Source organism: Zootermopsis nevadensis, unplaced genomic scaffold, assembly GCF_977971745.1.
Source record: "Zootermopsis nevadensis isolate Lab colony 2312 unplaced genomic scaffold, Znev_1.0 Znev_ptg000002l, whole genome shotgun sequence".
In the NCBI taxonomy this organism is placed as follows: Eukaryota; Metazoa; Arthropoda; class Insecta; order Blattodea; family Termopsidae; genus Zootermopsis; species Zootermopsis nevadensis.
The window spans coordinates 15598002-15622759 of record NW_028259134.1 but is presented as its reverse complement, the minus strand read 5'-3'; the positions used below and the strand labels follow the sequence as shown (position 1 = coordinate 15622759).

General features: G+C 35.7%; 2 protein-coding genes across 3 annotated transcripts; one reads left to right on the top strand and one right to left on the bottom strand.

The window, feature by feature from the left end:
- Positions 1-285: 285 nt before the first annotated feature.
- Nup214 (nuclear pore complex protein Nup214) lies at positions 286-17918 on the bottom strand. Of its 2 annotated transcripts, XM_022075134.2 has the most exons (19): positions 17522-17918; positions 16768-16903; positions 15590-15798; positions 14701-14885; positions 13850-14061; positions 12256-12376; positions 11569-11762; positions 10049-10412; positions 8920-9565; positions 7855-8235; positions 7153-7340; positions 6759-6923; positions 6310-6510; positions 3338-6013; positions 2788-2891; positions 2582-2701; positions 2289-2435; positions 1290-1494; positions 286-549 (listed from the first exon to the last, which is right to left on the bottom strand). In XM_022075134.2, exons 1-19 carry the CDS (start codon positions 17558-17560, stop codon positions 522-524), a joined length of 6321 nt encoding a protein of 2106 aa, XP_021930826.2. In that variant the 5' UTR covers positions 17561-17918; the 3' UTR covers positions 286-521. The 2 variants fall into 2 exon arrangements, with proteins under 2 accessions (XP_021930826.2, XP_087207134.1); XM_087351008.1 differs by lacking the exon at positions 2289-2435.
- Positions 17919-18049: 131 nt separating this feature from the next.
- Positions 18050-23529, top strand: Cyt-b5 (Cytochrome b5). The gene is made up of 4 exons (XM_022075140.2): positions 18050-18284; positions 18434-18562; positions 18911-18978; positions 20564-23529. The coding sequence occupies exons 1-4, from the start codon at positions 18171-18173 to the stop codon at positions 20640-20642; spliced, it is 390 nt and encodes a 129-aa protein (XP_021930832.1). The 5' UTR covers positions 18050-18170; the 3' UTR covers positions 20643-23529.
- The last annotated feature ends 1229 nt before the right edge of the window (positions 23530-24758 follow it).

Below are 24758 nucleotides of genomic sequence, written 5' to 3'. Positions count from 1 at the left end.
TATTCACATTTTTTGCAAGCACTTGGACTCAAACAGAAACCACTTAGGAAACATTTTGTAATAACATTATCTTCATATATTCTGAGATGTCAATTCAAAGACGACCAGACGGAGATACACCAATACACGAGTGTAAAGTGAGGAAACTGAAATATGAAAACAGGAATAAAGACCACTGAGGAAATGGACTCTGTAAGACTCTTACTCATCAGGGGGTAAAATAAAAAGGACACACTACACACAAGCGTGAACAATAGAAGGGCGGCAGACGTTTCATTCGCGCAATGATGGTTTCTCAGACTTTTAATTAGAAATATGTTACAAGTTATGCATTCTTGACTTCTACTTCATGGAGCAGGGAACAGCACAAAATTTTGTAATTTATTTTAGAAACATACATGCATAATAAAAACATTTCGAAAACATAAAAATGTAACTATACTAGAAACATTGTTACAGTAAATCTATTTCTCTGAAGTGCAACGTTTTTGAAGTCTTGATTTTGTCATCTTTATTTCCTTTCATCTCCAGCTTGAAAACGAGTTGCCACTGAAACGGTTACAAGTGCAATGTATTAAGATAATTATATTTAAATAAATATTTGAGTGGGGATCTGTAGAGAAATTTTAAAAGTATGTAATTCTGTATTTAGAATTATAATCAGTCTAAGCTCATTTCATGCTTTAGCCGCATTTCAAAATCAACGAAATGTGTATTTAGTTCTGAATACCAGAAAAAAGGTACTAAAGCATAGAGTAGCGGTCCCAAACCTTTTTGTGCCTACGGGCACATTTGAGAGTTTATAAGATTGTGGCGGGCGCCAACCAATTAACAAAGCCAAATTTTCTTTCCTCTGGACAAATAAGATATAGACACCAAATAATACACAAGACAACACGACGTTTAATGATACAAGAAACCATGCAATCAAAAATACGTACTTTTATAAGTACAATTATTATTACTCAAGTGGGAAGTTAGTGTGATATTTGGCACTGCATTTCATCAACCAGTTTTTCAAATTTGGGAGTGTAGGATGATGTTGCTGCTCACAAACAATAGTCAAGATGGGCATTAGTAAGTCGAGGTCTGTGCCTTGATTTTATAATGTTCATGGTTGAACGGCCTTCATTATTCAGTATAACCTCTTTCCGTATCAACGCGGGCACTCAAAAAAGGCCTTGGCGGGCGCCACGTTGGGGACCACTGGCATAGAGACTTAGCATTACGGACAGATTTTGAATATTAATAAATCGATCACATTCATGAAGGAGACTTGAAAATTTTACCCAAAAGCAGGTGTAGTGGCTTGCTGCTGCTGCTGCTGCTGCTGCTGCTGCTGCTGTTGCTGAGTTTGATTTCCTCCAAATATGGACTGTGTTTTCGAACCAAATACTTGACCCTGATTTTGTGCAAGATTACCAAATGTCATGGTGTTCTGAGAGGCAAGACTTTCAAATGTTGATGACTGCTGACCTGTTGTTCCAAAACCAACTGAAAAGAATTTAATATGGAATTAGAAGAAGAAACTAAATTATGTAAAATTTAAACCAAATGTAATAAACCAAGACTGGACTTACAGATAATATAACATTAAAATTGAGGTGTGAGAAAATAAAACCAGTCCTAAATGACTGGTTGTTTAATAACACTTTTCAACTGGTGAAATAATACAACACCACACATTGCCTTGTACACAGAATGGATGAAAACAGGTGGCAAAACAAACTGTGGAATTATAAACCTGCAGGATAATAAATAATAGAAATACCAAAAAAATTCTGATAAGAGAATTTTGAGGCTGGTACATGCAATAAAATGCCTAATTCATGCTGACAGCAAGAATACTGGCAATATTGCCCCACCTAAGGAGTCCTACCAAATGTCTACAGATTAAATTAAATAAAGACCAGTATAAATTTAACCCTTTGAACCTGCAGCTTGTCTTAATAATATGTAAAAATCTAATTCTTACCTCAAATAAAACACAATGCATCTCCATTACAATGATCAAGTGGTTAATGCTGTTTATGGAAATAATCACTTTTTATTCTGAGAATAATATGAAACCCATATTCTGCATGTGCAAAGCTACATATTATTGCCATTGAGCCTCAAAAGGTTAAATAAACTGGTGGAAGAGGACTAAAGAAGAAAGAAAGAGAAACACTGATGATAAATAAATGAAAATAGCAGACTGAATGCAGGTGCATGGAAAAGAGTTTATGGCGTATCTTGTACTTGATAGAATTATTTCTAAGATGTCAACGCTGTCAGAACCAGCTGACCTGAAGATGTTGGAGAAGAGGATCCAAACATTTTCCCAGGGCTACCAAATGTTGGTGAACCACCAAACGTGGGAGCACCACCAAAAGTAGGGGATGAACCAAATCCTGATGCACCTCGATCAAAAACTGGAGATCCTCCAAATCCACCTGCACAAGTTTCACATATTGCAAATATGATTTGTTGTGGAAAAGTAATCATGTACTAAAACACTCAACTGACCCGAGTAAACCGAATTCAATTGAAAATAGAAAGCAGTCAAGTAAACACAAAATTATTTGTGAATGTGACATACCTGGCTTACTCTGGAAAGGAGTTGGTGAACCAAAGCCACTCTGACCAAAGCCAGAACCAAAACCTCCAGGAGTACTGCCACTGCTTGAAGAATTACTGCCACCAAAAACACTTCCACCAGCTGAAAAGAAATTAGTGTGTAACAAGTCCATAATAATAAAAAAAATCAAAGAAAAGAAAAGAAAGAAATATTACAGCAGAACTCACTTGGTGACTGGAATAGGTTGCCAGACGATGATCCTGAACCTCCAAACATAGATGCACCTCCTCCTCCTCCAAATATGGATCCACCACTTGCTCCAAAACCAGAGCTATGAAAATTAAAATTATTATTACAATTATAAATTGCTCAACTGTAGATCTTAATGAGATCTATACATTGTATCACATATGACCTTTTTGTATAATGAGCTTCTGCTTAGAATTTTGAAAGTTTGATTTGAGCAGCACGTAATAAATCAAAATTAAATCTGCCTTCAGTTTTCAGCATACAGACCCAATACCAAATTTCATCAAAAGTCGATGAGATGAAATAGACATGACCACAGCAGAGTGCCAATTTTACTATATATATCAGTATATGGTTATTAACAAAAATAATTATCATACAGTGCATTAAATAAACATCACAAAGGGCATTTACTACCAGTAGGAGACAAAACACACAAATATGAGTTTAAAAGTGTTCTTCCATGTCCTCAAACAATAAAGTACATATTCATTTCACTATAAAATGTAGATGACTGGTCTCACTCACCTGCCACTCTGTCCAAAACTCGACTGCTTGAATAATGGTTTGCTACTAAGTCCTCCAGTATTCCCTGCACCAATGAATAAAGAACCTGTGGAAGATGCCTGAGTAAAAAGTGATGTAGTATTTGTGCTTTGTTGCCCAAACACAGATGGAGCAGTTGTTGTCGCAGGTGGTTGTTGAAATATACTTGTCTTAGCAACTGTTATATCTGCAGGTTGCCCAAAACCACTTCCTCCACTCTGCCCAAATGTTGTTGGGCTACATATGGACTGTTCAAATAATGAGCCACTTGATGTGGCCGCAGAAGTTGAGCCGAGCTCTCCAAATAAACTTGTAGTTTTCTGACCAAATGCCATAGAAGATGGTGCTGAAGTAGGAATGGTAAAGCTGAATGTTGTGCTTGGTGTTGAAGTGGTTTGAGTTGCTGGTGAAGTGGTGGCAGCTGAAGTAAAAGGTGCCACTGGTTTCTGTGAAGTTGCAGGTGGTGTCACTTGAGTATCAAATATGGATCCAGTCATAGGTTTTTCTGCAGATGACGTTTCACCAAAGACTTTTGACGTATGAGGCGCATTTGCACTGGAAGTTAATTGAGGAGAGCTGAAAGCTGTTGTACTTTCAGTCTTTGCATCACCAATAACAGATGGTGTGCTCTGCACCACTTGACTCCCAGCCCCTTCTAATAATTTGGACTTCTCATCTGCAACTGTTACAGGAGTTTCATCTGCCACAGATGTTGCTGGTTTAGATGAAGATCCCTGAATGTCTTTTGAAGGAGATCCAGATTTCTGTGTATGTGTTTCTGATGATCCAATAGCTTCAGGTGCATTCTGTACATCACTCCTGTTCTGGCTGTCAGTGGATGTTGGTTGCTTTCCAAAAATATTTGCAGAAAGGGAGGCTGAGCCTCCTACAAATGTACTCCCAGATGCTACTGGTTTTGAAGATGAACCTGATCCAATAGACAAACTCCCAAATAGTGATGCACTTTGAGAGAAAAGATTCTCATTTGGAAAGGAAGTTACTAATGGAGATTGATTTTTTGGAGAAGTTTTAGGTTTCTGTTGTTCCGATACTTTAAGAGGAGAGACGACAGCTGGTGTGGTATCTGTGGTTTCTTTACCAAACACAAGCGTGGAACTGGAAGTTGTTGGTGCTGGCTGCTTGGCTGGTGATCCTGCAGTGTTACTGAACATATATGCTGCAGCTTGAGCAGAGATATTTGTTGAACTGCTTGAAACTGAAGTGCTTCCACTCCCAACAAATGAGTGGGAAGACTTCTGACTTTCAGTATTACCAAATATGTTTGCCTGAGTTGGTGAGTTGCTCTGAGGATTCTGAATGCCAAAAGTTGTAAAGAGAGGTGTCTTCATGTTCACACCTGTTGTGATAGCCGTTGCCTTTGAAGATGTAAGTTGAGAGGTGTCATCAGTACTCCTTACTGACAGTGAAGAAGGGGGTGCAAAACTGAAAGGTAAAGTTGTTTGGGAGAATTTGAATGTTTCTGATGGATTTCTTTGCTCGTCACCTTTTCCCCCTTGCTGCAGTTGGCTGAATGGTAATGAACCAAATGAAAATGTTGTTCCACTAGAAGCACTATTGGCCAATGAAGGTAGAATGGATTTGTTCTCAAGAATAGGCTTAGTTGTAGATTTAGAAGCACTGTTACCATCACCTATACCAGATACAATACTGTCCAACGACATAAGAGGACTCGTTTGTAGTGAACTGGCAATGCTACTGGCAGAACTTGAAGGAATGACAGATTTTGAAGTGGTTGGAGTCACAGTTAAATTAAATGTAAATGAACTAGAAACAGAACTTCCTGTAGAAGAAACAACTTCTCCATGTGAGTACTCAGGTGTGCCAGGTGGAGTAAGTTCTTCATAACAATCTTCTAATTTCTTACTTGCATCATTAAGTTTACCTGTTGAAGGAACTTTACTAAGCCCCGTTAAAAAAGACACATTTCCAGAGGTAGCAGGTTTTCCATTATGCAACACACTAGTAAATGAAAAATCCCCTATTGTATTACCCTTACTTTCCAAATCATTTATATGAGTCCTTGATTTGGACTGAGTGCCATCAGAAACACTAGACCTTGCTTTATTGGCCTCAACTGTGGGTGAAAATATTTCACTGGACGCTACTATTCTTGTGCCAGATGAGGTTTCTTTTCTTGGAGGACCTGACTTAGTACCTACTAAAGAGAAACCTTTACCAACTGAACTTTTACTGCCAGTATCCTGTTGTTCAGAAGGTCTAGATGACCCAAACAGAAAGAGGGGAGAGTGAGATGAGTCAGTTTTTATTACATTATTCAGAGCAGAGGAATATTTGGGCTCAGTAATAGCAACACCAGCAGAAAGTCTTGATGTGTCACTGCAGGATACAGTGGCAACTGATTTATCATCTTTGTTGACAATGGGTTTGCCAGTAGATTTTCCATTATCAACTTTGCTGACTATGGGTTTTCCAGTAGAGATTCCACCCATTGTTATGCAATAAGACGGTTTTGTGGGGCACACTCGTCTCACAGGGTTTCTGGATAACATATCCCTCAAAAGAGCCTCCTTCTTACGAGACAGGCGACAGTACTGTACTTCACTGCTGGTTTGCACATCTGATGGTCCCAATTTCATCTTCACAAGATTTTCAGCCAACTGAGACAGTTCAGTCTCTCTGAAAACAGGAAACAATTTATTAAGTCTAGTTGTCTCCATCCTGCCCGACATCTCATTCGGGCTACACTTCGTAAGTCAGGAAACTGAAACTATATTTTCAACAGCGAAAAAAACACATCACTAGATACAGTTCAGAAACATAATAATTTATTCCATGGCCATTGAACTGAAGTGTGAGGCCCTTTGTACGCCAAGCAAGTCCTGTCAAAGAAGCTACAATTTGCCAGTCTATTCCACAATATAATAAGGCAAAGTCCACAAAAGGATAGTGAAACACTGAAAAACAAACTATACCCTTTGTGTAGGTGCACAGCTTCCTTGTCACAAACTCGAGCAAGAACTGCACTTGAAATAAGAGGGATCTGGCTGCTACTCCTTTTCTCTTGAACTATGCGAGCAATGTCAGCTATGATGACTCGCTGTCTGTTGAGGATATCATGTTGTATAACCATGGCTTGGTAGACTGATTCCAGTGATGGGATGTGCATCTTATCCCTAAAAATAAATACATAGAATTAAATATATCCACACGCTGTTTCTTGAAAGCAGGTACAATGATAGAGACAGATGAAGAGACTTGGTTGTTAGATGACCCATATAACTGGAAGGAAAAAACACATGTATACCATAAAGTTGCAAAGAAAATATGGTTTGGAAATATAATAATTATAAAAATATATCTTACAAATTTTGATATATTCAGAATTAAGATTTATTACTATTTCTTGCTACAAAAAACTCACTTATCATGTGGCTTGCGAGAATCCTGGAATTCAAGCCAGCTGTTGTCAAGATGTTCATTCACTTGACGCAGTTGATTCTCCAAATAATAACCGTGGCGCTTGATGTTGGCAGCATACCGTGCGGCCACCGGATTCAAGGTTTGTGATTGAACCACCCAAGTATACCTGCAATTATGTTTCTGTATATCCGACATAGGAAGTGCATACAAATACTGACAATTTTAGGATAAATTAAAATAAGTTTTATGGAAGTCTGAACAATCTTTCTGCTACAAAGCTTGAAGCAAACAAATACCCTAAGCATTCATACTTTACAGAGATGTCTAAATAATCAAAGTCAATAAACACTAAATTTAGGTCTCTAAAACTCCAAAAATCAGCAGCACATACTTACGTGGGATTGTTTAGATGCTGTATTCTGGATTTCGCTTCTTCCGTTAATGCAAAAGCTTCCATAAGTGCAGGCTTTAGGCCATATATTTCTGAGCTCTGGGCCTGTGTTGTGTCCTCCAAAGCCCGCAAGAACTCATCCAGTGCATCTGCTTTCTGACACAGAACTCTCTTTTCGTCTTCAGACCCCACCTAATTTTGATGTACAGAAATTATATTATGAAATTCAGAATGGAAACTCAATTACCATTATTACAAAGGCATGTGAAACATGAACAATCTAGAAGAAAGACAAAAGTACATCAACTAACTCAGAACTGCAATTTGTACAAACAACAGACTATATACTATGTTTGAGGAAAAAAATTAAAACAACGGCAGCGTTGATGTCCAGTGACAAATAAAAACAAAATTGGAAACAAGAACATAAGGAAGGAAAGATATTGGAAGCCTCCATTAAAGATGGTGACACTGTAACAGATCAATGGAAGCAGAAAAGAGTGTAATAGCAAGGACAGCTTTAGACATGGCCATAAAAATGAGATAAAAAACTGGTATACCAAATACAATTCTAACCAAGTGAAAAGATTATACGAGGAACGTTACTGAAATGAATTCAAGGAGGGAAATTGACAGAAGCAGAATCAGAAACAGCATTATGAAGTGACGAACTGTGAGAATTGGAACACGTGATGAAGTTACTTACTTGAACATTAATTTCATTAACTCTGAAATGCAATGCTGCCAGCTCACATTCAAAGTGTGAAACTTCCTCATTGATGGCATTATAAAATACACTGTCATTTACTGGCACAGCAGGTTTGGATAAAGCAGTAGCTGCTGAGGATGAGGCTTGCTTCGTCTGACCGTGTGCTGGCAACTGAACTTCAAATGCGGGTGCCTCGTCCTTGGCTGGATGAGTTAATGAAACTGGAGATGGAACTTTGGTAATGGTGACTGAACTGCCAACCATTTGTTCTGGGTTTTGCATAGACGATGCTGAACTGCTACCAAGGAAGCTCACTTGTGGATTTACTGTTGTACTTTGTGGTTGAGAAGTTACCAGTGGAGTTGCTGATTTTGAAATCTGCAAATGTTTTTTAAAACATAATTATTCAGAATATCACTATGTCATGTTCAAGCATAACTTCAATTTGACAATCAATAATAATATAACAAAAAAGTTTAAAAATAGTCAAGATTTTAATATTGATAAAAATATAATAGCTATTTAATGAAAATACATACAGTATGATATATAACAATATACATCATGAGATCTGGTTCAATGGTAAAATGTGAAAGTGTGTGAGGAAAACGTTTTCCCCCCTCCCCAATTAGTGGCCAAACCACATAAATTGGAAAGCTCTACTCAATCTTAACTTACTTACTCCACGGAGCCGAGTCCTTCCTGAGAAGCCTACAGTATAGGGACCAGTGGCAGGCTCTTGTGAATACAAAAATGAACCTTTGGTTTCCATAAAATGTTGAAAATATCTTGAGTGGCTCAGTGACTGTCTGCCCAATCGTAACAAAAGATGGAATTAACTCGTAGGTAAAGAGCTCCTTGTATTGATTGGATAGGAAGTTGGGTGTGTCCCAAAACTGATATAGACATCGTGCAAAATAGAAAATTCCAGCCTCCACACAGAATCACACCTGCAATGCCCAGTCCGTATCCAGTCATTTCACTAACGTTGCTCATTTTCTCATAGTAGTCTATAATTTAAAAAGTTATCAAAGCCCTATTCTTAAATAATATTATTCATACCTGTTGAGTAGTAATGGGTGTTGAAGTAATTACAGGTGCTGTGAAAGTGAAGTTGATAGCAGTCTGTGCTGGAACTGGTTTCAAGTTGGCAGCAGTAGTTGTAGCTGAGCTTGAAAATAAATTGAATGTTGGTTTTGCTGGCAGAACAGCATTGCTGGAAGGGTCCAGGCCTGCACTAAACACGGTGCTTGGCGAATTACTCACTGATGGACCTGTACCAATAGATGACTGAGTAGCAAGACCTGTGCCAAAGCTTATTGATGGTGCTGTACCATGGCTTGTACCAAAAGAAGATGATGGTGAATTGATCACACCTGTTCCAAAAGTGCTGGTTAATGTATGACCAAGGCCTGTACCATGGCTGGTGGTAGATGGATTACTTTTTGCAATTCCAAAGATGGTAGATGGTGAACCAGGTGGATTGGGACAAAAATCAAAAGCAGGAAATGATGTTTGAGTCGGTCTATCACCAAAACCAGAAGACGGTCTAACAGTTAACCCAGCACCTAAACAAGCAGCTGGGTTGACACCAAAACTAGTGGAAGTTGCATTACTGTCAAAATCAAAGACACCAGGCGATGCACTTGCTAGGGCTGTGCCAAATCCAAATAAACTTGACGGCTGTGAGGTGCTTGCAGTCTCAAACCTGGCAAATGAAGATGATAGAGGTTACAACTGCTCCCTAAAAGTCTTTAAATGTATCAATAGTACAATACCATATACAGTAAAATGTTACACAATGTTCTACAGCAAGCTTCAAAATTTCCTCAGTGTTAAAACCAAGCATGTATTTATTTCAAAGTTTCAGTCGAAAACAGGGGTATACATAAAATGTCATGTAACCATTTGTTTCACATGACCATTGTAAATACTCAAAAAAATATATTTTTATGTGGTGTTTAAAAAAATTACATACTTCCAACCTTCAGATTTAATAAAAACAAGGAATTTCTTGACCAGGTGAGGAACTATAAAGTTATCATAAAGACCCTTACCTTAGAGCCAGCCAAAATAATATTTTAGAAGCAAATAGCATACAAATATAATGTAATAGGCCATAAAAGAAAACAAATTACATTTGTTTTATTAAAAAATATACAATCATAAAAGAAAACAGTAAATAACTTACTTCTGAGCAAGATTAACTTGTATGCCTCTCAGACCATCATCTACTGATGTTACTGTGGTACCACCATGTAAGTGAGTTGCCAACTTCTGGGATTGATCAGAGGTTCTTGCTATCACACCATCGTCAGCAACACTCCGTGGCGCTTCTGTCATGGTAACCCCAGACAGAATATTATTCACAGGAATTTGATCTCCCTTGGGAATGGCAGTGATCAATGCTAGGCCACTCTCATCTGGTAATTTCTCAGGAGGTGAACAGATGCAAGCAGCACCTTGTCGCAGGTTAATTGCATAGAACAGACACAGCACACCCTGGTGGGACAGGATATGAAGCACAGGCATAGGAGGAATGCTCTGGTTTTCACCTGCAATCATGACAAATCATGCAAAATCAAGTATTTTGTAATTCTTCTCAAACGGAATAACCACTATACAATTTAATGTTTTCGTGGAAATACTGATCTGCTGAGTCTTCAAAGAAAGTGTCTTACAGTGTTGGAATAAACATAACAAGTTCCTTCAAACATGTGGTATTGCTCTTCATTAATAAAGAACCAATTCAATTAAAAATTAACACAGGTTCATGCTTTAAGTACTATTCATAAGTAATGACAGTTACTGAAGTAATTGACCCAAGTATTTCATAATAATGAATCTCTATAAATTAGGACTCAAATGAATGAGCAATGATCCACTTGATTTTGAAGTCCATAAGCACCATATTCAAATACTAACCTCTCATGAAACAGAGCTCATCTTATTTACTGCTTAAACATGTTACATTCTAACATTTTATTTATGTGGAGTTTGAAGATTTCTGTCTTCTGGGTTGTTGCGCTGTGTAGTCTGGTCAATGTTAACCAACGTTTCAGAGCTCATACTGCCTCCGTCATCAGGGCGATGAGTATGAAGATTTCTGTCTTCTGGGTTGTTGCGCTGTGTAGTCTGGTCGATGTTAACCAACGTTTCAGAGGTCATACTGCCTCCATCATCAGGAGGCAGTATGACCTCTGAAACATTGATTAACATCTACCAGACTACACAGCGCAACAACCCAGAAGACAGAAATCTTCATACTCACCACTGTGAAAACCTCAAATCTTACATATGTGGAGTTTAATGGGGGGGGGGGGAATTAATTACATTTTTAATTTTTATTTCACTTAATAGATGCAAATAAGAATAAGCACAGTGATACTTGGTTAAGTAAAACCGTGTTTCAATCCATTACCTGTCTCTCAAAACCACACATTATATTAATCAGATTTGTGAATTGTAATGGAAAATTCCAACTAAGATTTCTATTTCATAGGTAATGTTGGGAAAATGCCTGAAGATTCCTAAGCACCAAATTGATTCAAGTTAAAACCCAAAACTAAATTAAATGAAAATATGACAGTTGTTTTACTGATATCTTGGGGAATAGCACCAGCAGCAACCACAAGTTTTTAAGAAGTCTAAAAATCCTAACCCAACTATTTCCTGTTAATAAAATATTTAATAACAAATTTTCCAACTGACCCCATGGAAGTTCATACTGAATACTCGTGTCCAACCCTAAGCCCACAGGAAATGTCTCCTGCTTGTCTACTGACAGAGGCAATTCAGCTCGAGAAGCATCCTCCTGGGTCCATTGCTCCCACGAGATCTGATCCTCTTGCAGCCCCATAACACCAACTTCCATGCTATTTGCTGATGCCATCATAAGTATGTTCCTATCAATAAAATGAACAAAATAAGCAAACACTTTTCGCATATTTTTTCTGAGAAACAATTTACCTAATATACACAAAATGCTAATGCAGGACTTCTGAATAAATTATTTACAATTTTGCATATGTGATTAGACTTCAAAGTAATGTTCACTTACTGCAGGTAACCATTTACTGTAACACTGATAATATTAAAATATAGAAACAGATTGTGAAAATGTAGACTCAACTGAGCTGGCTCAGAATAGGATCCAGTGTAAGTCTTCTATGAATATACTTTATAGTAGTATATGTTGATTAGTGTTTTATTAGCTAGACAGACTGTCAGACCATCAAGTTTGTTCAGGCCTTGATTCATGCTTTGTTTCTGACGTGACTCTTGACAAAACTCAGAGCAAGAATGTTTAGATTTGATAAATAATAATTAAATAATCAGCCATCCATCTAAAACGTTACATATAAATGTCATATTCACTCTTCTACTATAATGCCATACCAGGTTGGCTGATAAATGAGATAAAACTGTGGTGCCCGGAGGTTTCCACCGCTATAGCAGATGTCCTCATAGTTCACAAAGCTTAATGTTCCTGTCTTAGGAGCATTCACAATCAGCAAACCTGTAGAAATAAAGAAAAAATATCATGACATAAGGAAGGCATTCATTATCTTCTTACAATACTTCAGAGTTTTCAAAGAAAGGCATCCTTGATGAAAGGATTATAATCTATCAGGAATAAAGTGAAGATTTCTGTGTTCTGGGTTGTTGCGCTGTGTAGTCTGGTCGATGTTTACCAACGTTTCAGAGGTCATACTGCCTCCATCATCAGGTCATCGCCCTGAAGACGGAGGCAGTATAACCTCTGAAACGTTGATTAACATCGACCTGACTACACAGCGCAACACCCCAGAAGACAGAAATCTTCATACTCACCGCTGTGAAAACCTCAAATCTTATGCAGGAATAAAGTGGTTACTACAAAAGTGTAATGGTAAATGTCTCCAATAATAATCCTGTTAACCTTGAAGGCCATTATCATCCTTGGCATTGGTAAATGAGTCTATATCTCATGTAGAGGCACTTATGAGATGAGACTCTACTACCACCAAAGGCAGGATAATGGCTAGCAGAGGGAAATTACAAATTACTATGGACTCAAAATTTATGGAAGCCATACATTGAATATGGATAGTTCCCTAAACTTGTGAAATTTGGTACAGTTGTCCTGTGCGTTATAACTAAACCATAAAGTTTCATTACTAGCCATTCTTTACACATCTGTGTAAGAAGAAAGCATTACAAGTACATCCCATCTAGCCATCTGTCTGCCGAGTCTTTCTTGCTAACTATCAGTTTTGTTATTATCAGAGATTTATTAAGTAAATTATGACAATTACTGATTAACATATAATATTATTATAGCAACATTATTCTAAAGTATATTCAAACATAATTATGAAATTAAAATAGTATCCCCTGCCTGGATCTGAATATGCATTGATTCCCTACTTACTGGTACAGTTATTCAGCAAGTTATAAAATGATAATAACTTTCCATATCACTTCACATTGCATGTGGTTTTTTGCACATAATCACAAAATTTTACATTGTAATTCCTTAAATTATATTATTACAAATAAATTCAGAGAAGACATCTATTTAAAATAGGGAGAATTTTCAATTAATATTGGCACTATTTTAGTTTTTGATAAAAATTATTAACTATTCATTTCCTACCACACCCAGCAGATGTGACATGAAGAATGATTTTGGAAATGTTGCGTACTCTGCAGAATATACCTTTCCAATCTTTTTTAAAAAACAAGAAAATCTACAGTCAGAATCAAACCATACTAGTATCTGTAAAATTCCTTTTCATTTCTGAAACTCAAAATAGCATTACAATTTACTATTATGTTCTTCCTGTTACAAATATTGAGTATCCATGCAGACTGTGGTCATCTGGGTTTTGTAGTCTTGTCAGTAGTTACCAGTGGTTCAGAGAAATATTACCACCTCCTTCTGACAACAAATAAACAGTAGACAAATATGAAATTCTGTGTAACTCAATGGGAAGAGAAATAATAGTACCTGGCCGCTCATCTGCGTTGACCTTATCCTTGTATATAGCTGCAAACTGATAGTTGGACAGCCAAAGTACATTAACAACAGCCACATTACCACTCCCAATATGTGGGGGTGAAAAAGTCTTCACTGCTTTCAAATCTGGCTTGTACTGTGTCAGTGTTCCAGCTTCAGAGCCCACAACCAGTTGTTTGCCTTTGGGACTCCAACAGAAACAACTGAAAAATTAAAAACCATATTTCAGGTAGTTATAAACCACAGAACATAGACTTCAAATAAATTACATAAAACTTGATACTGATCCTGCTTTTGGGTGCTGGCGCTGCATGTTTCTCCAAAAAACTGGTATCTACTTAAAAGTTTACATGATATCAAGACCTATTAAGAACACCACCATCATCCACATTATATGAGAACATCAAATCTCACATTTCATAATTTTGCTTCCATATCATAAGTATGTTTTCTAACAGAATGGAAAAAATTAAGTCTTTTTCATTTTATCTATTGCACACATAAATGTACTATCCCTGTAGCTTATTAAATATCATACCAGTGTATATTTAATGAAGAAACGGTAAATATTGTCATCTGTAGGTATGTTATATGCAATTTTTTTAAATGATGTGTTGTTTACAACCAATTCAATGTAGAAAAATCTGTTTAATTACATGAAACTTAAACTAAATTGTTTTTGCAACAGTATGATTCAAAACTAAATTTTCTTGACAACTTCCAACGTAGACCTCAATATGAAATTTCATGAAACATGTGAATCAACTAACATGGTCTCCCACTGTGCATTCATTTTATGTAAGTTCTACAAAGAATGCATGGTTTCTTGCAAGAATACTCACTTTGCTTGAGTAGCAGGTGGTAGAGTGCTAATATCAACTCCAGACGGTTTTAATTCATAAGCCACCATACTTCCATCAGATAGGCATGCAGCCAAAATATTTGTAATACCAGGATTCCACGTTATCTCAAGGACTGATGTATCAATTTTGGTTGACAGTCGGATTTCAGTCACCAGGACAACGTTCTGCAGAAATGGGCATTACAGAATATAACTGTAACACTGGGTGCTTATAAAAGAAAAATTTATGGTTTTCCTGACCCAGCACACTTCATGGTAAACTGGTTACTAACTCAAGAAAATATAACATAATTGATGACTGCAGAAACAACAGTCATAAATCACTAATTTTTCAATTGGGAAAATAAAAACTGTTTCAGTTTGAAATTTTGTTGTGACCAGAACTTCTGATTACATCGAAATAAAGGACACACTTTTAAAAAGTATACAGAGTTCATAATTTCTGAACACAAAGTGAAACTATGTTCAAAACATGCATTTTAGCCACAAACTCAATACTGAAGAGATGTGTTGTTTCTGTTACTATCAATTCAGTTAGATGTCCAGAGACTGAACATAATAAAACTTAACAAAAATCCCACTTAACTTACTATCAGCAATAAATCAAATTCATACTTAGCATTGCTTTAAATTCAACAACGTTGAACCAATTTAATCCAAGTCACGCCATTACAATCTATTCCTCTAAAATCCATTTCAATATTATCCTCCTATCTCCATCTTCCAAATGGCTGTTTACCAAAAAAAAAAGTGTACACCAGTAATTTTAAAACCACATTTTAAAGTATACCAGTATCTGAGAGTCAAAGTATGAGTCTCTGAGTCTAGAGACTGTAACTGATGAAACTATTATTGTAAACATTACTCACCTTTGCTGCAAATGATGGAAGATTATAAATTAGTGCATGGGCACAACTGTCTTTTTTAATGGCAACCAGTAGACAGCTCTGATCACAGCTGACATTAAGATGGGTAGGTTGCGAGGGAAGTGGGATCTCTCGTCTTGGATAATTAATAATCTCTCCCCCAGTACCACCACTGGGATATTCCAATCCAATGATGCTCGATGATTTAATAACTGATAACACAAAATTTTTGTTGATGTACAACCTGCTTTCATGACAGATATACTGAGACATTGTTGCCATATGAGCTATAATGCTACAGTCTGTTCTTATGTTAGTCACACCATAGTGATTTACCTCCACATCTTATATGCCTTCATGGTGTGGTGCTTAGGCACAGGGGAAACTTTACCTTTTATAATACAAGTTGCATTTTTTGTGATAATGCAAAATGCACTCTAACAGTAAAATTCATCTGGTTACTGTTATAAACATTTTCCAGCTACAGCTTGAAACTCTGCAGTCTCTATGATTTTACTGTTCCCAGTGTAGGTGTCAATAACATATTAACCATTAGTACCCATATGAATGAAGGTCATGAGGTTTTGTATTTTATACTGCATATTTGCAAGGAATTTTACTCCTGAAGGTCATTTTCACAGAGGGGGTTAACTACATCTTACTTGCCTGATGTAGTCCTATCTGACTTCTGGATGTTATGAAAGAATATAAATTTACTTCCAAGTACTCGATGCCAATCACTCAAGAACATGCTGAAGACAGCAATTTACCAGTGGGAAAAACACAGCACTGAGTTTTAATGTAATATTTACTTCTTTATTTGCCTTCAACAGATAGCTCTCTAATTACAGGAGGCTTACTCAGTGTAACAGAAAACATGACTGGTCTATGACTACAGAAAAAAAAACTGAGGAAAAGGAAGACCTCATTCTGAACAGCAAATATGCCTCCTAAGAATGAAAATTGAAAGCTACTACATACAAAGCAAGAAAGATAAAGTCTCTATATTTGTTTTGATTGTTTTGTTATGACTTTTTGTAAAATTCACAAACACCCACCAGGATTCAAAACTGAATAATTTAGAAAAAATATTAGGTCTATTCCCAAAACACTGCTCAGGTCATATAATGATAAAGAGTATTACAATACAGTATTTCTCTTTATTTAGTATTACACCATACCTTGGATACCAGTTGGGCAACCCACAAATATGAGTCCATATTTATTTGCTGTAGCTACTAAATTGACAGCACTTGTAAATGTTCCACCTTGAGCTGTGAAAATTCTCAAACGAGTAAGAAGTTTGAACTGGAAATCCTGATAAATATAAAACAACATGAATGTGAATATGAGTTTCATAGTTTGAAATAACAGGTCTGCACAAATCCTTGACATTAAGTCAACATGATGCCTAACATTTTCAAGACACTGCTTAGAATTTTCTGCATCTTTGTATAGGCTGTTATGATATAACATTTTCAAATTCATACAATGGAGATCCAGTTCCACAATGCATGTAGCAGCTTCAGCATTGGGAAAGAAATTTGTCCTAAATTAAAAGTAATTTGTGCAGGCCTGCAAATGAATCAGTTCACCGAGACTTGTAAGGTAGCTTTGGTTATGCTAATGGATTAACACTGCAATTGTGTTGGTGTCCACTGCTTCCTGGTAGAAAGTGGAAGGTGAAAATTTGTATCTGGAGAGAAAGAAACTGCACGGTGCTTTCAAAACCTAGCATTTTTACCCTTGCCTTAGGGTTCAGAATTTACCTATGTATGTGAATAATTGCGGCCTGAATAACTTTTGGCCACAATTCGCAACTAGTTAGTCCGGCAAATAACTTTGACATCCTTTACTCCTAGGCTACAATACACAAAGAAAAATTATAAGGTTATGTGGTTACACGTTACCAAACTTTATGGTAGCACTGCTTACCTGAACGTCTCTAGGATTAGCTGGTTGGACAATTGACATTATAGATTCAAAATACAAACTGCATGACACTGAAGTTGCAACAAGAAGTATAGTTTGTCCCTTTTACAACTTACAAAACCAGAGTAAATAATAGACGCAAAATAGTACTGCACATCGCGTTTTGTAAATTCTGTTACATTAATCCATTTGCAGTGAAAACAGTTTACGTACAGCATCAACTTGTTAAAAATACGGTTAAAGTAATCGAAAACTGTTTAAATCCGTCTTATCTTCAATAGTATGTAAACATCGATGACGTATTTCCCTTCCGTTGAAGGTTGTGTGCACAATAATGCCAACAAACGTGCCAAGACTTATTTTATTTTATTTTATTAACACATATTTTGATATTTATCTTTTTTAAACCAGGAAATGTATATTCTAAATATTCTGTTGTGTTATATTTGTAAACAAGTGAGTAATTATATCCTGATACATATATCTGTATAGTGAGGTTTATTTCGTGCATTACCTAACCTGACAAATGACTTTCAAGTTTTTATTAGTAGTATGGGAAGTTCCGAATGCGACAGCTGTGCGAGAAACGCAACATAACGATAGACGTCTTTGTGGAGGAACGTAGGGTTTTGAATAATCTGTGTATTTAGAAATGGCTGATCCGAAATTATATCGACGTGATGAAGTGGCAAAGAACAACAGCAGTCAGAGTGGATGGATAATAATTCATAATTCGGTATACAATGTAACCGAATTTCTAAATGAGGTAAGTTTAACTACTTGTTACATATTTATACGCAGTGACTTGCAGAATATATTCGTGTTGTGACCGATTGTATGGTTATTGGCTTCTGTTAGTCCCGTGTGATTAAACTATAAACGTGAGTATGATAGTAAAGTTATAACATTTTGTAGCATCCAGGAGGTGAAGAAGTTCTATTGGAACAAGCTGGAAAAGATGGTACAGAAGCTTTTGAAGATGTTGGTCATTCCACAGATGCACGGGAATTGATGAAGAAATATAAAATTGGAGATCTTGTTGAGGTATATATGAATTAAGTTAACCTTATCCAAAATTAATTTCCCAGTGAATTCTTCAGAGCAATAATATTTAGTTTTGAAGTTTTTGAACATGTTGCAGTTCTGGCACAGATACTGGAATGAGATAATACACTTGCACACACATTTGTTTTTAGAGATTATTTTTCTCTAATATAAAATATGTGCTCTGAAGTAAAGGTTTGTACTAGTACTGTTCTGTTAAAGAAAACTCTTTTTTATATGCTATATTATTTTTCATTATGTCTTGAAGGATGTGTGAAAGCACAGTTTAGAGAATGAAATAGAATGAACTGTGAATGCAATATGCTTCACAAGTGTCGCTTTTTACAGGAAGATAGAGTTGAAACACAGGAGAAGAATCTAAGTTGGCAACCAGAAAAGGATGATAGAAATTCAAGGTAAATAACATTTTTTATGTATAATTTTGTTCATAGTCTTACTTGAATTTTACATGATCAATTACCCATACCAGCCAAAAATGCAAACATCCATATACAAGGTCCAGTATACAAACAAAGTTACGTGTGTCGATCTCTTTACTCTTACAATATACCTTTAATCAGCACTACTGGGAACATTGTGTCTGAATATACCAGAATGCAAAATATGGAAGATTTGTACACTACCTTCAGTAGACTTTGAGGGTGTGATACTGTGTGCTGTGACATGTTCTAGTTATATGGATTAGGCCTATGAAGGATCTGTGGAATGTAAATAAATTATATTCTGTTAGGATGCATAAAAAGTCTTGAAGGTACCTGTCGTCTGGGTTGTCGCACCACGTAGTCTGGTAGAAGTGTACTGATGTTTCACAGGCGCTTGCTTCTTCTATCATCTGAGAAATAATTCTTGTTTTTCTCTCAAACTTTAATAAACTTTGAAATTATGGTGCCATGTGTAGTAGCCTTCACAAATTGTATTACACTGTAATACTTGAGAAATTATTTGATTTTTTGTGAGAGAGAACATACTGCAGAAGTTATAAGAACAAACCCCCAGATTTCTTTTTTCTCTTGTACATTGTGGTATGAAACATACTGATTGTTATAGTCTGTGCTGTGGGTGTTATAACAAGGAAAAAGTATGCATAACAATTGTGCATTTGCCAGTATTGACCTTTTGTGAATTGCCTGGAAATTCCCCATACTGGAGATCCCTGGCCTTTGAGCTTTGTGACTGGGAAATTCTCCAGCCATTCACTTCAGAGCACAGAAACACATGTAGGATTTCATGCCGAGTACCACTTATTGTTGTCTTATTTCAATGAGAATTGGAATGTATCGACAAATTTTAGTGAAACTTCCCATTATCAAATTTCATAAACTCTGGTTGGTTGTTCTGAAATTGTTGTATGTATACAGAGAGACAAACATAGTGGTTTTTACTGGCACTTCACTGGGACACAACTAAAAATCAGGCATACTTTGGATTTACCTTTGATGCACCTGCTGTCATTTCACTTGTGTCATCTGAACTTTTTGCTCTGTGTCTATTGACAGTGAACCTTTTTTTTTTCTTCCCCTTCTGAGACTGTACTCTTAAGAAACCAATAAAGCACAACACCAAAGCCAAGAGATATGTGAACTGGATACATTGCCAGTATGAAACTGTTTGATTACATGAAATGGAAGCTTTTTAGGACCCATTTTCATATGAACTTTGTGTGTTGTTTTGCTGTGTAGAACTCGTTTTGAAAGTTTGAACAGACCCTTCAGGTACACTATGTATGTATAAGAACTATCTTTAACTTTTAAAATTCATTTCTGTATGGCATCTTTGTCCTGAGACTACAATCAAGAATGATTTATTTTTATCTAGTACATTATTATCATGATATTAACTGCAGTGTTTGTGGTATTTATTATCCTTTTTAATGTGATCCACCATGGAAGTAAAATGTGGGTGATTTAAAGTGTATTTGTATTAAGAATGGAATGGTGTGCATTTGTTTGGTTTTACTAGTATTTGTGACAATTGTTTCAGTGCATGGAAGTCATGGCTTGTCCCTGTCGCTCTTGGAATTGCTGCAACAATCTTATATAGATATTACTTCCTTGCCTAAGGCACATTTAGTGTAACATCACAAGATTCGAGAACACACACTCGCATGTTATCCCCCTATGTCTTGCAGCAGAAGACAACGGTTTTATTGGAAGAGCAGAAGTTAGTTTTTCCTGTCACTGTTCCTATAGAATGATAATTTAGCTATCATCTTTACTTTTATAACTTGTTTTTTTATGTACTTTTTTAACTGTTACAGTTGTTCAGCCCTATATCATGAATAAACAAGTATATGGGAACTAAATTCATTGTTATGTATGTTCACAGTGTAATGTTTGTTAGGTTATGCTTTTGTCCCTTCCCCACATAAAGTACAATTGTGAACAAAAAAGGAAGTGTGTCAAGTGAGAGATGGAACTGCAAACAGTAATTAGTACTGTTATAAATAAAACATTAATTTAAATTAAAATGTTATTTGGATTTTAATTTTTTTATTCCAAAATAAAAACTGTAATATTAAAGATGTGAAACAGTTTGCTGTTAAAAATGGCTTGTTTTAAGAACTTGAAATTTTGCCCTTTGGCTGTAATTTTGATGGAGTTGCATCATAGTCAAACTTGGGTATTTGTTGTTTTCTAACCAATATCTGTACATTGCCACCTCTGTGGAAACAAAACTGTCCATCATGACTTCGAAGTAAAGTAATCTTGAAACAGAACAAGTATGTTTGTGCCAGTAACAGTATTATAATGTATTTCTTCCTAATCATTAAGAAATTCATCTTTTTACAGCCTTCCATTTCAGATCTCTTGGTTATGGCACTTGAATTCTGTGTATATTTTCCAGTTGTATTCTTGTAAATGTATAGTTTTCTTCCATTTTGGTTAAGGAGAATCACAGCATCCTGGTACCACAGCTCTGTTTGTTAGACACATCCTGATAGATGGAACTTAAACTTAACTTTCTTCTCTTTTATTTCAAAAGTCTAAAAGAACTGAATGGACAAGGATATGCTGGATTATTATGAAGTTTTTTCTCCCTCCCAGTGAAAATCTATTTAAAATATATAGCTTCGGGCTGATATATTCTGGATGTTTAAATCAAGTTGCAGAGTTACAAAGGGAAGGAATTCGTCAGTTTATACTGCAGAACTGCTTAAGCTTCAGTGCTTGAGTATTGATATTTTTAGAATTGTGAAGGCTGGAGACACTTGGAACTAGATACAGCAAGAAGTTGCACAAATGAAAGTTTTTTTTTTTTTTGTATTTCCTTTACTGGTAATGGACTCAACAACTGAGGTTCAATTTCTAGCAAGGTCAGAAATTTCATTTGTCAGCACCACATCTGGCCCATTCTTCTATTTACATGGTTCTGATGCTCTTTCTCTGAAGATAAAGTGGTTGGAGTGTGAAGCTGACCAGTCACTTCCCTATAGTGCCAAGGTTAAAAATACATGAAACTTTGCTTCATGTCATAAATGGCATGGTGCTTAAGCACAGGGATAACTAATTTCCTATAGGATTTGAGGTTTTCAGGTACTTGACAAATTATTATATTTTATTTGGATATGCATGTTGTTACTACCTGTCTCCGGAGGCCAAAATTCACTTATAGATTTTAGAATCGTTTTAAAAATATCGCTGTTATCATTTGTATGCCGCCACATGAACTCAGCTAAATATGAATCCAGATGATGCCGGGCCGTGCCTCTCCGTTTTGTGTCCCAATAACCCACAAGTACCGGTTTTCACAGTAGTGAGTCTGAAGATTGCAGTCCTTTGGGTGGAAATCTACCAGACTACACGGTGGAACAACCAGAAGACTGCAATTTTCAACTAGTGTCCTACCTTCACATATAGTATAAAAGTGTGGAATCTCTCCGATTCCAAACTGATATTAAAAACAATTATGTGATATGTTTTAAATTCAGTCAGTGCTGAAAATAAAGTAATGCCCATTTACCTATACTTGAAAATTTGTGTTGGTAGAAAGGTATTTGTAAACTTTTCATAGAAAATTTTAATGAAAACTAATTTTTCATCTGTTATTTCACACTCTTCAAAACTCTTCTGCGTGTTCTCAGTAAACACTGTGAGAGTAGGGACAGAAAGGCTTACATCTGTAACTCTGTTGTCATTTAACCCTATTCATGTGTCTGACATGAAATACTTAAATCTGCATCTGTTACTCTCCCATCTTCCTTTTGAAAGTATAATAAAAAATTAATAAGTTGTTTATATGTATGTAATGTAAACAGTTTGTTTTATTGTTTTCTTTCATCATTGGTAACTGCTTCCAAAGTCTAGACTGCAGAAAATAACATGTCACTTAAGTTCATGAGTACAATTCTGACAAGCAACTGTGTGTTGTTAATACAGAAATTAAAATGAAATATGCTACAAATAATTACAAGAAATATAAAGTTTTTAATTCATTTTACTTCAGGTGCAGAGTTTAGATGATCTTGCTGCAAGACAACCTTGCCTGTTTCTCATTCCATTTCTTCAGTTGATTACTTCCATTTATTTTGGCTTATCTGTATGAAAAATAGAACATGTTCATCAGTTCATTTTCATATACATGTATGAGACTGTCAAAGTTGGAAAGATTTCAACTTTGATTTCATTGCTGTCACTTTTTCCGTGTATGTTACAAGAGATTTAATGGGAACAATTTGAGTCAGAATGCATTTTCAAGTCTTTATGTTCTGAGTAAATACATTTGTGCTGTAAAGAATTTTGTACCTATTGCTGTATTCTTTATTTTGGGCTTGTGCACTTTTGTCTGATAATTATGCAGCTTTGTGGTTTTTTATCCAAAGAAATTTGTTGTTGAATTGTCAGCTGCTAGCTGGGTTTTCTTGTAGAAAGACATTAGCATATGAAATATTATTTTTGGTGTAATGCATTATGGTTCTTGTTAATAAAAAAGTTATTTTACTCTAAAAACTTATGGTTTCATCTATATCATTGTTTTGCCCTTCCCAATCCAATTGTAAATGTTCAATGGATTAATTTATATCCTTTGCTCATCTGTTGATGTGCTACAAATAATGTATGAAATAAACATAAAACATTATGGAAAGTTATGTTCATCTTTCCATCCACATATTTCATCTTTAAAACTATCTGCAATTTTTGATCAAATTTGGTGCAGTTCAGTCCCATAAAATCCAGCCTTTAAAAACTTTAGATGTCTTACAAATTTCTGTTTGACTATAAACTGGCAAGGGATGACAAGTATTTTTCTTTGTATTTTCATATTTTTAAAGAGCAAATTTTCACATAAGATGATAGTTTTATTGCTTAACAAAATTTGTTCTGAAAATGATATGCCTGCTGCTGATAACAACATTGAACTTGTTTCAAACCATTAGCAAACTTGGATAAAAATATGTGAACTGAAAATATGTGATTTTGAGAATAAAAATTTGAAATGTCAATTAGGAAGCTACTCTGGATTTGTTGAGGCTCCAACCAAATCTTAAGTTAGTTATCCTTCACATTTTGTAATTTATCTTGTAATATGTGGGCGAAGTCCCTGAAATTATTATATTACAAAACCTTATTTTTAATTAATTTCACAAGTATCTCTATCAAAATGGTAAGACATTGAAAGTTATCAGTAATTAAAATACCTACATTCATGTTCTCTATACTAAAAGTACTTGTAAGTAATCATAATTTATTTTTCAGAGACATCTCAGTTGGAAGTTGCATTTTTCTGTAGAGATAAAACTAGTTTTGAAGTTTGAATTGCATTTAATTTTGAAGTTTTCCTGTTTCTCAAACCAGAGTAACAATGAAACTTTTTTTTTTGTCAAGATGGTGTATATTGTTAACTTGTGAGACCTAGTCATAGATGGTACATGTACCTTAAGGCTTGAAACATGCATGGATGCATCTGGCTGAGGATATGGACAATTTTTGGGACCTTATGATCACAGTAATGATCATTTAAGTTTCCATAAGTGGCAGGGAATTTTTCTGACTACTAAAGTGACCATTAACTTTTCAAGGAAAGATATTTGTATGAAATGTGTCATGATCCTTTTGTTTAGTAATTGCTTCTTACCAGAAAGAAAGGAGAACATCTTACCAGGATGATCAAAACCAGCAAAAGTTATATGCAAGCAAGCAGGTTACCCATGAATTCAAGTCAGCAAAACATGATCACT